The 17,341-nt window shown below is 39.8% G+C and overlaps 1 protein-coding gene across 4 annotated transcripts in view; it reads right to left on the reverse strand.

Annotated features, from left to right (window-relative positions):
* Positions 1–17,341, reverse strand: part of PSD3 (pleckstrin and Sec7 domain containing 3) — a 602,311-nt gene that overhangs the window by 420,738 nt on the left and 164,232 nt on the right. For all 4 annotated transcript variants that reach the window (XM_032413272.1, XM_032413271.1, XM_032413273.1 and 1 more), the window contains 2 exons: positions 12,884–13,967; positions 9,875–10,270 (listed from right to left, as the gene is read on the reverse strand). In XM_032413272.1, the coding sequence (XP_032269163.1) occupies positions 9,875–10,270; positions 12,884–13,967 (1,480 nt within the window). The remainder of the gene's footprint in view (positions 1–9,874; positions 10,271–12,883; positions 13,968–17,341) is intronic.

Genomic DNA, 17,341 nt, shown 5'->3' on the forward strand with positions numbered 1-17,341 from the left:
AGAGGGAGAAGCAGGCTTCCCGCCGAGCAGGGAGCCCGATGCGGGGCTCGATCCCAGGACCCTGGGATCACGACCTGAGCCGAAGGCAGACGCTTAACAACTGAGCCACCCAGGCGCCCCAAAATGTCACCTTCTTTGTGTTGAGGTGGAGCTGCTAAATAGATAATTATAAAGACAGTAAAACAAACTGTCATTAAAAATCCTCACCTTCAAGTAATCCAAGGCTCTTAGAGTTATTATTACAGATACACAACACCTTTGTCGATCTGACCACAGCCCATTCATATCAGGTGACTTTGAAAAAGTTTTAAAGAAAACTTTTAGTTTAAGCAGTGTTATTACTGATAATAACAGCCAACATATTTTGAGTACTCATCAAGTGGAAGTAAATTATTATCCCTTTTCCCAGATAAGGAAGTTGAGGTTTAGGGAGATAATTCACCAAAATTTGAACCAAAGCAGTCTGACTTCAGAACCCACACTCTTTATTTAAAAAACCATACTGTTTCCTACCAGGAAAATGGATCAACCCCTATATTTCTAGAGTAAGGATGGGCACCGTATGTTCACTACACCAAAGATGAAACAAGAAATCATTTCAAGGTTCACGGCCAGGACCACTCACTTTTACAAACCTCTGCCACTAGCACAGTAACCCTGCTTACCTGAGAACAGGGACTGTCTTACTGAGCTTTGTATTCTGCCTCTAAACAGTTTTCACCGCATCTCAAACTTTAAAGTACTTATGAATCACCTCGGAATTTGTTAAAACACACATTTTGATCGAGTAGGTCAGGGGTAAGCTCTGTGGTACACATTTCCAACAAACTCTGAGAGGTTGACAGCCTAAGCTGACAACAGAATCACCTGGGAATCTTTCAAAGCTATCACTGTCCGGATGTCACCCTACACCAACAGAATCAGAATCTCTGGAGGTGAAGCGTGGGAAGTCGGAATTTTAAAAAGTTCCCTATGTAACTCTAATGTGAAGTCAGGTTAGAAAACCCTATTATAGAGCTTTCCTACTTTAGCTTGGTCCGTGGACCACTGTCCTAGACCCGTGCTTCTCAAACTTCATTGTATACATAAGCCACCTGGACATCTTAAAATGCAGATCCTAATTTAGTGGGTCAGAGGTGGGGCCTGACATTCTGCACTTCTAACAAGCTCCCAGGTCAATACTGCTGGGAAGCAAGGTGGTAAGTAGAAAGATTAAAAATCTCAGTAGTTCAGTGTGTGTGATTTATTACGCTTTCCTTTCGTAATTCTTAATTCAGAGACCAGGAGAATACTGCAGATGGAGGTTTAGGTGCAGGCATATGAAATAGCATATGGGGTGCAGGGATTATAAAGGTAAGTCATTTATCTAACACTGGTTTAGATGTAGTTTAATATTAATCCTCATTAGCATTCATGAGAAAGATTATATTGAACATAACTTGTAGCATGGCCACTCGGGTACTGAGTATTAAGGCTCTGCTAGGAGCTTGAGCCAATTTAATACAGACTCTGTATATCAGTTTATAGAAAGCTTATGAGATCCACGGTAGAAAAAGAAAAAAAAATATCAAAGCACTGGAAATGTACCCCTTTTGGGTTCTGATAAACTGGTACTCCTATGGAAAATACCTTCAAAGAACTTTATTTCTCTTTTTTCTTCTCCAAACCACAAATCAATGGGTAACATTTCTCATCCAGTACTGCAAATCTTGTGTTAAGTGACCTCTACTGAGAGGAAATGTTATTGCTTCCTTTAAAAGTTAAATAATGCACTGATATATGAATAAAAAGATTGCTGCATCATCCCAACCAGTTACAATATTAACAGCCAATCCAGTTTTTATTTAGACCTGCGATTGTCCTTGTAATTAATATATATGCCCCAACATCTTTTATCATTTGAAGTCTTTTAATATGGTCTTTGATAAAAGATCATCCACTTCAGTGAGCATCCCGCAGCACTCCTCAGTGTAATATCCACCATTACCCAGGGCGCATTACTTTAAGTTGTAAACTACAGAATTAGAATGTTTCTAAGAAACCCTATTTCAAATCCAGCACCATTTCCCGAAGTCATCACCAATTTATACAAGAGGCACTCAACAAGTACTAAGAGCCCAAAACCACCAGAGCCAGCCAGGGCCAGGACTGTCTGGGAGGAACTGAAAGGACATCGATGACCAGAGCACGTAGCTTTTACACCGGGCCCCCTGATAAACAAAGTGCTGTTGGAGAAATGAAGCCAGCGCAGAGAGCTGCCAGGAAAGTCACCTTAGGGGCTATTTTCTACAAATATGGAATCAGAAAGACGCACAAGCAGCACTCTTGTGCTCCTGTGTGTGCATCTCTGCAGTGGCCTCAGTGCAGCCCCCACCCTTCAAGAGTTTGCTCGTGTCCACAGCTGCGGGCCTCACCTCTAAATGGTGGCTCCAAAGTCCCTGCAACCAACCTTCAATCTCATATTCCCACCAGCATTTGTACATAAAGCACCATCACTCTCCTCAAATTTAACCTGTTTAAACTGACCCCACTACAAGCTATTCTCCCACAAACCCTGCTGATCTCCCCACTTCCTATTACTTCTGTCATCTAAGCTTGAAGTCTCACTATGATTTTGACTCAGCCTTCATGTCCTATATTCAAACATTCGCCAAATCCTTGCATTTTTTTTTTTCTTTACCAGGCTTTTCTTACCTATTTTCTTATATCCTTTAAACTATTACTCAGAATACTACAAAACTCACAACAGGTTTAAAATAAATATCCACCAACTAGAACTTAGCAAATTCTTACAACAAACTATAAATTGAGTGGTAAGATTATTTCCATTTTACCAATAAGGAATCAGAGGCTCTCTGAAGTAAAACAACCTACCCAACATCAGGCAGCCAGTAAAAAGGATGACTTGACCTCCTGGCCTTCTGATTCTAAATCCCCATATTTATGCCACCCTATACCTCCTGGTCTTCTGATTCTAAATCCCCATATTTATGCCACCCTACCACAGTGCGCTGTACTTTATGAAAAAAAGTGAGATTTCAGGAAGTCCAGTAATAAGTGTGCCAGGCAGCTTAGAGCTGGGAGGACACTGCTGGCAGCTCAGAGGCTGATGCAGGATTTGAGCACATGGTAGAGTGGCATGGACATAAATTTTGATTTATTTATCTCCTACTGTGTACACCAGGCATTGTCATGCCACTTGATTTTCTTTTCTTGATTTTTGTCACCTGATTAATTTCATTTGCTTTTCCTTCCTTTACCAGATAGGGATTATTCATTGCATTTTATACTTGGAAAGGCTCCCAGGTTTTCTATAATTACTCAAGATTACACATCTAGTAAGTAACTGAGGCAGGATTCAAACCCAGGTATGCCTGGCTCTACCTAGTAGAGTCCACATCACTTATCACTGAGCAAGAACCCCTTTTGGTAAATAAAAAAACAAAATCCATTATAGCTGCTAGAAAAGCAGAAAGAAGAAGCTAGAAAGAAAAAAAAAAATTAGAACCCATTTTCTGCAGAACTAGTTTTAAAATGTAAAAGAAAAGGACTAAAGAGATTACTAGAGCAACGGCTACCCTATAATCAACCTATGAGACAGCAGAGCTTCCGGCTTCTAATGATAGAAGAAAAGTTGGGTACTCAGTGGCCTGCCAGGTCTCTAAAGATGATTTCACAAGATCAAATCTTTTCCTCGGTCACCAGCTTAACTAATACCATGTTATTTTAATTTCTTATTTTAATACTTATACATTATATTAAAATGCCTGCAGGTTTTAAGTTGGAATTTCAAAAAAATTTTTGAAACCACACTTCACAAATTTCTGTATTAATCCTATTTCATGTGACTTTTTCCTAGACAGAAAGACACTAAAGAAAGAGAAAAACTGAGGAAAGGGGATACTTTTAAATGCCAGCATTCCATGTGAGAAGGGGAGGGAGAGAACAAGAGGAAGGCAAAAAACCCAAACTATCAAATTCAGAGTGGACCCAAGACTGGCTGGAGCACTCTCCTCAGGCATACCAGTTGCACGCAGATGTAATTCACCTCCTCTGCTGTACTCCACATCCTGAGCAGTATCTGAAAGAAAAACTAGGAAGCTGAGACATAAAATATATCCATTACACTAAACAGGTGATTTTAAAAAGCAGTTTTATATATTTCAGAGAACCAAAAGAAAGCTCCTGCCATATTACTGTATTTGATATCTCTCTTTTCCCATCTGTCCAAACCCAAGCTCAATAGAAATGGACAATATTCAGCTCTCTTAATGGTCACAGTGACAACATTTGTGCCTTTCAGTCTTCAGGTCAGAACTTACTGATTGGAGTTGCAATCATCAGATGATAAGCCAGCGAGGGAGAAACACCCAGACACAAAGGAACCCATTGGAACATGTACAACTGTAAGTCTCTAATTATCCTTTCTAATTTTGGAGCCATGTGACTGGACTTCACACAGCACTGCTGACCCTATCAGCCTGAGTGCTCTGTAGCGGACCACAACGGGAGGGGATGCTCCTCTTTGCTCCTTCATTAAAATATTGTGTTACATTCACAGGGTGTGCTCTTTCCTGACTGACACGCAGCTCCCTCGCCAATATTCAGTGTTCAGAGCACTCAGAGCACCTGAGAGAATTTTACTATTCCTATCCAGGTTTAGTCCAGGGTCTTAAGAATTTTTTTCACCTTATAAAGAACAATCTAGGGGCGCCTGGGTGGCTCAGCCGTTAAGCGTCTGCCTTCGGCTCAGGTCATGATCTCAGGGTCCTGGGATCGAGCCCCACATCGGGCTCCCTGCTCAGTGGGAAGCCTGCTTCTCCCTCTCCCACTCCCCCTGCTTGTGTTCCCTCTCTCGCTGTGTCTCTCTCTGTCAAATAAATAAATAAAATCTTAAAAAAAAAAAAAAAGAACGATCTATTTGATATCACAAAGGTAAATAATGCTTTAAAAGACAAATAGTGAGCACATGTACTCTTTGAAAATGTCCCTTCCGACCTGATACTAGAATATTACAGATTTGAAATGTCTTATTCTCTGAGTTAAGTGGTGAGAGAGAGAGTATCGGGGAACACCAACCCCCTCTGGCCACCAACGCATGGCCAAATCCAAGACTGGAAGATGTTGCTGAGAGATAGAACTAAGTTTTGCTGAAGCGATACAACATCCTCATCACCGTTCCCAAACATTTGCACCTGTCTTTCAAGAAGCCACACAATAAAGAAGTGTCATCCTGCGTTCAAAAGAAATCACTGTCAAGTACTGCTGCTGAAATCACCTTTAATGACAAAGTAAAGGCACATATTGAAGTAGAAAAAGATTTTAAAACATACCTAGGCAATGCCAAATATATTTTTGTTTTGAAACCAATAATAAATGGACTCTGGAGCCTGACTACCTGGGTTCAAATCCTGGGTGTGCCATTTACCACCTGGGTAACTTTGAGCAAGTTACTCAGTTGTGCTATGCCTCAGTTTCCTTATCTGGAAAATGTGAACATTAATAGCTTCTTTCTCCTGTCTTCTTATGAGAAGTATGCACCATGTGTTTACTAAATAAAACCTACAGGATGCCTTTGATATAAAATTGTGCTCAGAGACAACCTAAGTAATCTTATAATCTTTTCTACTGGCTGAGACCTAACATTTTATACATTAAAATCAATACTTCAACAGAGACGGGCTTAATTTCTTGGTTCAGGTCTAGCTAGAATCAAAGAAGCATTATCAGGGAGATAGTCATATCATTAGTCACTAGTCATATCATTAGTCATATCATCCCCTTTCCTTTGAGCCTTCTTCAGATTCCCTTTATTTAATATGGTCAGACCCCCCCCAGTCCACTGCCAACGGAACAGCAAGGCTGGTGAATAGAGACAAAATACTAGGCATGTGCACTTGTTTTATTTAGCACTTTCCTTATGTAAATGTCACATTTATTAATAAAATTGGAAAAAAATTTTTCCCTTGAATCCTAACACTTTGACCCTCAGTGTTTGGTTGAGGGAAGTCAATCAGGTTGGCAACTGTGCATTCTAATCTGGATTTCCTTAACAGGCTCAATAGTCTACTTCCTTACCTCTGCAGAAGAATGTTTTAATGTAGAAGAAATGTTTAAAAGCCTGCTCATTGACTACTTAAAAGATTTATGGAGACATGTTCATTATCAATTTGGTAAATTTTTTCTCAAACACACACACCATCACCACCACCACCAAGTTCTACAATTACCAACTCAGACTCCTGGTACTATAGACCTATGAATGAGAGAAATTAGATTTAGAAAAAGAACAAAGGTGTGAGACCAGGCAGCCTAGAACAGTGAATGTATCTGGTCTAAGAGTCAGACTATTTGAATTCTGGTACAGGATCTCTCACCAGGTAAATCCATCCCACCAAACTGGGACTCGGATTCTTTACCATAAAAACAGGAAAGATTATCTAAGGCCCCTTCGAGCTGAAAAATGTCATAATTCTTCAACCTACAATTCTTCTGATGCTGCAACTTGAAAGCACCAATAAGGCAGAGAGGGTAAAGAAAAACATAACAGTCATTCTAGTTTCTTTAAAATTTCTTAGGATCATTGAGCCCACTCTATTTTTTTTAAGCTGAATAGAGACACATATCATAAAACAAAACCTCTTCCACCTATAATCATTTACTATCTTATGCCAACTCAAAGACCACAAATAGATCCATCCAAGTCACCAGCAGGGTTCAAGGAAGGGTAGAATGACCACCAGTTCAGGAATCATGAGGAAGAATGCCAGAGCTGGGAGAGAAGTTTGGGTGGCACATCTCTAAGATGCTTCTCATTCAGTACTAGAATTCCATCTTATTTTTTTTTAAGTTTTAATTTAAATTCCAGTTAGTTAACATACAGTGTAATATTAGTTTCAGGTGGGTGTTCAACACTTTCATTACAACACCTTGTGCTCATCATACTAAGTGCGCTCCTTAATCCCCATCTCATCCATCCATATAATACAAATAATATATATTTTTTGTTAAAAAACAGTTGATTTAAATATCTGTTCTCTCTCTCTCTTTTTGTTTTTGTTTTGTTTTGGGGACAGGGGGGGTTTGTTTGGATTCTTTTTGTTGTCATTGCTGGTGACTTGTGCCTTTTTTTAACAGGAAAAACAAGTTCATTATATTCATATTTTTTATTTGTATTTTCAAGACTTTAAACATTTATGTTTAAAAGTGAGACGAAGAATAATATTTGGAAACTGATTCTTGAAATAATGCAAGCTTATAATGTATCCCAACTTTCTGACATAGAAGATTTTTTCTATAGTGAACTCCCGTGGGCGTTCTCCAAGTATTAACCCCTGGACGATAGGAATTGGCTCCTGCGTGCACACGCGTACACACCCCCACACACATCTGTCTATACATACTGGCTTAAGCCAAACTCTTGTCTTGCAGATGTAGAAATTGTTGCTTTATTTCTCTGATAAAACTGGTTTTAGACAAAAAACAGGGATAATCACTCTCTTAGATCATGCTAATGTTAATAGAGAAGATGCATTCTTTTCTTTCTTCTATATGAAACTTGAAATGAGGAAAAGCAATTCTAGTATAAATCATGCAAGCATTATAATTACTATATATAAGAAAATCCAAGAAGATTCAATCACTGTATAGAATGGTAAAGTACCAACTCATTTCTTCTATCAATCATATTGTTAAATAAACTGTGCACCAAAAGACAAAAGGGTGGTCCTTCTTGAATTCATGTACATGGTATTAACACATGGGGAGACGGGGTTGCTCTGAAAGGGCTGTTGCACTCCCTATTCCCTATTTCACCCATCTCCCTACCCACCTCCCCTCTGGTAACCATCAGATTGTTCCCTATAGTTAACAGTCTGTTTCTTGGTTTGTCTTACTACTGGCCAAGATCTCATGGTTTTACAGTGCAGGTAACGAAGCTTTGTCTTGAGATGGACTGAAGTATACTGCTGTCTAAATGTGAGATGCTAAAATACTGTAACCTACGATAATACTCTTCCTTAACTATATCTAACTCTGCCCTACTAAAAATGATTGGCACCTATGCTGGCCCCAATCATGACTACTTCCTATTCCAAGTAAGCAGACCATACATTTGATAAAACTTTCACCTAATTCCTTCCTGATCTGACTCGCTGATGTTCACCTCTTCTTTTTATTTACTTACCCTCCCTATAGCTTCTACAACAAAGCCTCTCAGTCACAAAACCTCTCAGCTCCCCAACCTATTTTTGGGCCTGTTATATAAATAATTTCAACTCACCCCAGAAAGTTGGACCGAAATTTTAATAAAATTATCTGCATGCCTATACTACTGCATTTTATTACAACTTAGTTATCAGAGATGATAGTGAAAAAAAAGGACAAAAGAGTAGAGCAAAAAGGTCCCCCCTCTGAGGGGAGGACCACCCTCCTCAGAAACATCTTCCCCTCAAAGATCCCCTCCAGAGACACCCTCCCTCTCAGGGACGCCGCCCCTCTCAAGAGATACAGGAAGTCTAAATGTGGACTTAGCAGCCAAACCAATTCTGATTCACAACACCTTTACTCAAGCTCCTACTTTATACCAGGCACTATGCTAGTTGCTTAAATCTGTATTAACTCTTTAATATAGCCACATAGCATACTGGATATCATTAACCCCATTTTGACAATAAATAGAGTGGGTATCAAAGAAAATAAGTGGCTTGCCCAAGTATTTCAGACCAAGGTCTTCTGCTTTTGAGACTAGAGATTTTTTAATTATCTCACTAGTTATCCAAGAAGTCAATCAACATCCATGGTCCATTTCACATGGCAATGCATAGCTGCAATGCTGTAACATGCCAGTCTTGAATGTGTTCATCCAACGAAATCTAGAAAATGCTCAACATAAGATGGACTGCTCACTAAGAGAGGCTCATTGGAAACCTGTAACATGAATACTCACTTAAAAAAAGCACTGACACTTTTTCATACAGCTTTAAAATAGTTTATCTCCATTTAACCTCCCCTCCACCTCTCCCAACACACACACACTGACACACATTAATTCAGGAAAATTATATTAAAACCAAATTCACAAAATCGTTTGAAGTTTAGTATTCCCTGGGCATTGATCAAGATGCTAAATGACAGGTAAATCACCTGAGGATGATGAACAAGAAGAAATGAAATGGTGGATAATCCACAGACAGACAGGGAATCACTAAATGACAGGTATGGCACATATAAACAATGTAATTTGTCATCTTAGCTCCCAGATAGACTCAAATCCTAAAGTAGAGAGAGGAAGTATTTACAGCCTTGACCAAGTATCAGTTCTACCAAGCATTCATATAATCAGATCCTTCCCCCACCATCTCAGGAACAGGAAGAATGCCCGAAAGAGCAGGACCTCACAGAGCCAAGGCCTGGAAGAGACTCTGGTGCCCAGCTAACCCAACACCCTCAATTTGCAATTAAGGAATTTCTGGCGTAGTCAAGCAACCCGCTTCAAGTCATCAACCACTATCAGTGCCAAAACAGGAGTCAACAGCTCTCAGTGTTCTTTTCACGGCACCATACCACGGCCACCAAAGCTGCACCACGGGAGGTGACACCTACTCCTCACCCACGAATATTTGCTCAGGATCCAATTTACATACTGTAGTCCAGGAAACATCACCAAATACAATAACCACAGCTTGCCAATTTAGCAAACTGCTAGGGTGTACTCTGCCTGCCCCTAAAACCCAAATTACTTTCTACTCCCATCATTCACTTATATCCACAGAAATTGGCCAAATGCTGCTTAGATATATTCCACACTCAGATCTCCCAAAGAGAAAATGAAACAAAAACCACCACATGAAATTAATGAGAATAGAGCTAGTACCTTCCCCAGAAAGCAATCTCTGGTGTGCCTTTCATGTAGATGGAGTCACTGGTGTCATTCAGCCCATTGGTGATCCCACTAGAATAGCCCATCACTATTCCACCATCTGCTGAGACGCTCAGGACATCTTGCTGTCCTGCCACCGACGTCCTGTCCAGGAACTGACCGCCTTCCTTAATGCGCTGCTGTATCATTGGAGTTAGGGGCATTTCAAAGCTAAAGTAGCTATCAGGTTCTGAATATAATGTCTCCAAGGACTCAGCACTGTAGTATAAGGAAGTGTTGTCCAAAATGGTTTCAAACTGGGAGCTGTACACATCAGTGGAGTCCTCTGCATACCCAGGCCCAAGGATATCATCATCTCCTCCCCTAAAGTGCTCCTCTTGCTCAAGAATCCTGGAAAGGAAATAAGAATAAAGAATTTCAAAATTAGGCTAATATTCTTTTTATTTTTTCCCCTTCAACCATATAAAAAAGATAATATTCTGTAAAGCTAGCAATTATATTCTTTGGGCTTATATTTTAATATATTTCGAAAGGAAGATACCACGGAAACATATTCGGGTTGACAAACCTCTTGGCATACATGTGCTACACTACCCTCTAAATAATTTATATGGTTTCACACTAGTTTCCCAGTATGTGACTCTATCTGGTCAACTAAACTCCAAATAATAATTCAAATTATTAGCAGCTACTGTCATCCTCAATTTTAACGGACCCATAAATATATCGTGTAAACTTAATGGAGTAAAAATACACTAAACTTTCATCAGTCTATTAATACTCTCTGATTTAAAAAGAACAAACGCCCTCAAGAGGATGAATACATTAGAATCCAAGGCTCGCCCCCTGCTGACAACAAGGCAGCACTGCAGAGAGATTTCAAGCCCAAAATTAGAGAGCCAGTGAATGACCTTTAAAGAAAGGTTTTTTTTTTTTTTTAAAGCCAGCAAACATGTTAATTCCAAGGCTAGCCAAAACAGTGAAAACCTATAAACAACTTACAATTTAATATACATGGGTAGAGCACCAACTAATTAGTATGCAGCATTCTGTTCAAATATTAAAAATAAAAAATTTAAAACTCAGTAAGAGCAAGAGGTCAAGAGTTAGAAAAACCTGGAGCTGAATGATGGATGTGCCAATTACCAGCTATGTCACTTTAGAAAACTTTACTTAACCTCTGAGCCTCAGATTCCTATAAACAGGAATACAATAAAAATAGAAAGAAAACTACCTCGTAAGTAACCATATTCCTAGGTATTATGAGGACTCACAATCAACAATACAGTTGTCTCTGTTGTTTCTAAATTACAAAGGTCTACCATGTACCAAATAGTATTCTGGGTTTATATCTCTAAACAGCTTCTCACTGCTTATGGAATAAAATGGCAAGTTCCTATGAGGAAGCTCCTCCCTACCCCTCCATACTCACCCCCTACCCCCCCAACCCTGCTTCCCTGTGGTCCAGCCACACTGCTGTCCAACTTGCCTTTGTCTCACACAACTCCAGGAAGCATGCGTAGTCAGGCAGCCCTCCTTTACACATGCTGTTCCCGCCCTCCCTGGAGTCTTTTTCCTCCCGGTACTCTGCCTGGTTAACTCATACTTATTTTATTTCTCAAGTCTCAGCCTACTTATCATTTCCACAGAAAGGCCGCCTCAGAGCCGTCAACTGAATTTAAGTTATTTTTTCTAGTATGTCTCTCTTCCTCTACTTCACAGAACCTACCACTATTTATGATCCTATAATTATTAATATGTTTATATGGTCAGTGTTTATCTTCAGCAGTAAACTCCATGAAGGCAGTGACCATAGGCCATTCTCTATTTTGAACATTCTTTTATGTCCAGCATCTAGCAGGGTCAATAACATCGTAGACAATCAAACACTATTTGTGGAAAGAGAGAGAGAGAGGAAAGGAAGAATGAACTAATAATATGCAAAAGTGCATATTCCAGTGGGAATATAATTACTGAGCCATGTGCCACATATCAAGGCTGCTTGTGAGGGAAGTCTAGAGATTTTATGTGTTAGGGGGGTGGAGGGGGGAAGGAGTAGAGAGGAGGAGTCCTGATAACCATCCTAAAGGAGCATCACTCTAGATGGATTTGTTAATTAACTGCAGAGGAAAAGGCATTTCCTTACACCAAACAAACAAAAACCCGACAGCCTTGACATAGATGTTCTCCCACATAAACTGTAAAATGTGGTGTTCTGAGGACTGATGGGAGAAAAGATGGTACAAATTGGAAATGAGAGTATACAACAAATCATTCTGCCAGAAGGAGCACTGCAATCAAGAGAGGTGAAGAAAGCTGGGTCCTGTCCTCCATTTATCCAGGCTCTAAGCTGGTGCAGACGTCAGAAATGTGTGGAAAGATCAGGAAATACCATATATGTAAGTTGACTTATCAGGCCCCAAATCAAAACATGTGCTATTTGGGAGAAGGGATTCTCATGTCAATACCACAAACAACTGAATTATAAAGTCTACTTCTGACCTCCTGACCTCCTTTCTAAACCTAGGAAACTGAGGCAGCCCGCACCCAAAACCTCTGCATTCACACGTCTGCAGCTTGTGTGCGGGCACTGGTGCTGCATCCAGAAGAAGTGCCTAAGGTAAGATACAGTGACTACAGGATATGTCAAGAGTCCAAATCTTTTCATATTATTAAAGATAACTGCGGGGTATTGTATATGTAGCTATCTTGATGCTGGAAAACTTGAAACCTGTCAAATATAAAAAATGTCAGAAATGGATGGGTTCGCAGTTTCTCCATAACTCTGCCTCCCTAGTCTATGCCTGATGGACAGCTTTATAACAAGATCACTTTAGTATCTTCGGGACTTAGAAGGAATCCAGCTTACAGTAACTTCTCCTGCACTCTATGGTAACAAGGCCCTGGGATAGTGTGTTGAGTTCTCATAGCCAAGCACAGGATGACGGTCTCCTACAACGTGTAGCAGGCATCAGAGACAGCAGGATGACTATGGGAGCTCACCTTCCCTTGTCTCTCTCCAGTTCAGGTTTCTTCTCAGGATGTTCTCTGTTTTCCTTTAGGAAGACCTCATCCTCTCCACTGTCGACAAGAGGCAGAGGGGAAAATGTCCCTGAGCCAGTGTCTGGCTTCTCTGATGAAGCGCTCCAGGTTCCATCCCAAACACTCTCTGTCAAACCAACTGAATTATACAAACCAGCAGATGAGAGGAGATGGCTTGGCACGTTGGAAAACTCTCTGCTTTCAGGAGAGGTCGGCCTTTCCAATGGGATCTCAAAATCCACAGGGTGCTGTATCTCTCTTTTCTCCCCTCCTGTCCACAGTATTTCCACCCCTTGAAATTCCACATGTTTGACCCGGCCGGGGCGTCCTGTGGAGCTACCTTGGTCAGACCTTCTCTCCCTCAAAAAACCAACACTGCCCGCAGAGGTATGGGTCGCTGCTGGGTTCCCCAGGGAGGAGACCGGACGAGCGGGCTCCTGCACACGAAGAGCCCCTTTTCTACCATTATCAGTTATCTGGGAAAGCTCTGCCTGAGCCTCTCCAGTTAATAGTACAGTCAGATCCTTCTGGGTGCTCAAATAAGAATTCTCCTCAGTCGTAACTTTAGCTGAAAGAGGTATATCTGGTCCTTTTCCTTGGCCAGCAGGAAATAATTTGTTGGCTCTGTGTCTCTTTGTTTTATGAAGGGCAGTGTCCAGCTCCCTCTCCACCTGCTGAACTGAAAAACTAGAAACAGCATCTGTGTCCAGTACCTTTGTAGCCTGTAATGTTCCTGAAGCTATTCTGGCTTCTGTGGCCTCCAGAGTTGAAATCAAAGAGTCAATGGGTTGTAAACTTTGTTCCTTGAGGTGACTTTGAGAGAGGGACTCTCTGACATCTTTTGGTCCTTCTGTAGCACTGTCAGGCCCAGAGTGGTGGCCATCGAGAAGCCGGGCCCCCTGCTGCCCCTGTGGGCCGCCCGGCAGAGACTCTGTATCAAACCCAAGAGAAGTTCTTAGGCCTTCTCCACTCTCCTCCATGGTCCCATATTCTGGAAATTCATTTGTGACATTTGGTGGCAGTAAAGTGCTTCCTCCATGATCACCTACGAACAGAACAGAATAGACACATAACTTGTTTTGAACAACAGGTTCCAATGTATATTAATAAATAACAACACATATCAGGTACTCAATAGTCCTTGTTTGATTCTCTCACTGTCTCCTGCCCCTCAGCCACCCAGCAACACATTCTTCTCATAACTTTGCCAGTGGTCCCTTCCACTTAGCTTACATGAGGGTAAGGGTTTTAGTACAGAAGGAGGCATCTAATGACACACGCCATCTTTCACTGTTTTGATAAAGTCCCACACATGCAACTCAGTTGCTGCACATGCAAAAAGAGATTAAAATAAAATCCGTACCACTTGCCGTATACCACTTGTGAAGTAGTAACTAGAATATTTATATTGGGCATAAAAACAAAGAGCCTTATGATCCAACCAACAGCATTTGTGCAGTGCAATCTCCGAGACAGATATGATCTATTTAAAGTCAGTAAATACTTTTTCAGCTGGAAGCCTCCCCTTCACTATTGGATTTCTATGGGGAAAAAAGGCTTTCAGAACATCCTTGGAGAATGAGAGTGAAGTCAAAATGGAATAGGATACTTAATGTGTTAAGAAAAATTTCCAGGATCCCAGCTGCATAAAACCTAAATGTGTGTTATACAGAACCCCAATATATGAAGCAGTAAAAACAGTAATTAGTACATATTTACTGCAACAAACCAAATTTACATTTTCTTATTAAAATGGCAGTCGGTGAGAACAACGAAAATGTTCTGATGAAGAAAAATTAACCTGGGAGTTTATGGATAACAGTTACAGTTCAATCAGCTCTGATAATCCAATTTCCTTCTGAACTTGGTTTTGGTTACTTTGTATGAAGAAAGTCCTCATCTACACTAGAAATGTAGTGTACTCACTTTGACAACTTTATGAAAGAGGACATTTGTTGTTGTGTTGTTGTTATTTTTAAAGCACTGTGAACTACAACCTTCCTACTTAGTGAAATATTAAATATCTGAATATATACACTAAAATGACAGGGAAGACTTGATTCCAAGGCATGCACAAAATGAGGTTAACTTGGAAACATGAGTTAACATATGGTATCCCACAGTATGCAAAATATGATGAATAGTAATACATCTGAGAGTGTATACTAATGTTCCATTTTTTTAAGTAATTTGAAATATATTTTTTAAATTAAATTTGAATAAGGTATGGACGGAACCCAACAAGCACTTCTCTGTGATGGCAGTACTTATAATACCTTCGTAAGACAGGACTAAGAAAATGTGGCTTGCTGAAATCTGAAGAGGGAGCATCTCTTCAAATCCTGACTTTGAAACAAAGACAGTTAAAAACAGTAAGATCTCTCTTACTAGGGTGGCATATTGAGATTTTTTTCCTCTTTGAAGATTCAGTGGTTTGTAATCTGCTCACTAAATTATACCATTACCACTGTCTAATTCCAGAACATTTCACCACCCACCCAAAAAAAACCCATATCCATCAGCTGTCACTCCTCATTGCCCTGTCTCCTCAGCCCCTGGTAATGAGCAATCTACTTTCTGTCTCTACAGATTTGTGTATTCCGGACATGTCATAAAAATGGAATCATATAATATGTGGCATTTTGTGTCTGGCTTTTTTCACTTAGCACAGTGTTTTCAAGGTTTATCCACATTGTGGCATGTATCAGAACTTCATTCCTTTTTATTGCCAAACAATATTTCATTACATGGATATGGCACAGTTTCTTTGTCCATTCATCACTTGATGAAATTTGTGTTGTTTCTACTTTTTGGCTATTAGGAATAATAAACATTTGTATACAACTTTTTGTGTCTACATTTATTTTCAGTTTTCTTGGATATACACCTATGAGTGGCATTTCTGGGTCTCATGGTTATTCTATGTTTAGTGTTTGAGAAACTGCCAGTTTTCCAAAGTAACTGCACCATTTTACATTCCTACCAACAAAATCTGAGAGTACCATTATTGTCCATCTTTTTTTAATTCTAGCTGTCCTGGTGAGATTGAAATGGTATCTCACTATAGTTTTTTTTTTTTTAAGATTTTATTTATTTATTTGACAGAGAGAGACACAGTGAGAGAGGGAACACAAGCAGGGGTAGCGGGAGAGGGAGAAGCAGGCCTCCCACAGAGCAGGGAGCCTGATGCGGGGCTCGATCCCAGGACCCTGGGATCAAGACCTAAGCCGAAGGCAGATGCTTAACAACTGAGCCACCCAGGCGCCCCCTCACTGTAGTTTTGATTTGCATTTCTCTAGTGACTGATATTGAGCATCCTGTCATACACAAATTGGTCATCTGTACATTTTCTTTAGAGACATATCTGTTCAGATCCTTTGCCCATTTTATAATTCAGTTACTTATCTTTTTATTATTGGGCTGTTAAGAGTTCTTTATATATTCCTGACAGAAGTTCTTTATCAGATATATACTTTGCAAATATTTTCTCCCATTCTGTGGGTTGTCTTTTCCCTTAGTTGATAGTGTCTTTTGAAGCACAAAGGTATTTAATTTTGATAAAATCTAACTTACCTACTTTTTTCTTTTGTTGCTTGTGCTTTTGGTGTTATATGTATCAAATTATTGTCCAAGATCACAAAAATTTATTCCTACGTCGTCTTCTAAGAGTTTTACAGTGTTAGCTATCACATTTAGATCTTTGATCCATTTGGAGTTAATTTTTGTATATGGTGTGAGGTAGAGATCCAACTTCATTTTTTACATGGATATCCAGTTGTCCCAACACTATCTGTTGAAAAAAACTATTCCCTCCCCCACTGAACTGCCTTGATACCCTTGTAGAAAATCAACTGACCCTAAGTGTAAAGGTTTATTTCTGGACTCTCAATTCTATTCCATTGAGCTAGAAGCCTTTCTTGTAGCTGGTATTACACCATCTTGATTATTATAACTCTGTAGAAAGTAAAATCAGGAAGTGTGAGTCGTACTTTGTTCATCCTTTTCCAAGTTGTTTTGACTACTCTGGGCCCCTTGCATTTCCTATATGAATTTTAGGATCAGCTTGTCAGACAGCTGGAATTTTGAGAGACTTGGGTAAATCTGTAGAGTACTGGAATCTTAACAATATTACTATTACATCTTTTGATCTATGCTACAGACTGTCTTTCCATTTATTTTTCTTTAATTTCTCTTAGCATTCTTTTGTAATTTTAAATGTACAAATTTTGCATTATTTTTGTTAAATTTATTCCCCTCAGTAGTTTATTCTTTTTGATACTGTTATAAGTACAACTGTCATTTTAAACTTGCATTTTCAGATTATTCATTGCTAACACAGAGAAATACAATTGGTTACTGTACACTGAACTTATATCCTGCAACCTTGCTGAACTTACAAGTTCTAATAACTTTTTTGTG

Source organism: Phoca vitulina, unplaced genomic scaffold (assembly GCF_004348235.1).
Source record: "Phoca vitulina isolate PV1807 unplaced genomic scaffold, GSC_HSeal_1.0 scaffold15, whole genome shotgun sequence".
NCBI classification, from domain to species: Eukaryota; Metazoa; Chordata; class Mammalia; order Carnivora; family Phocidae; genus Phoca; species Phoca vitulina.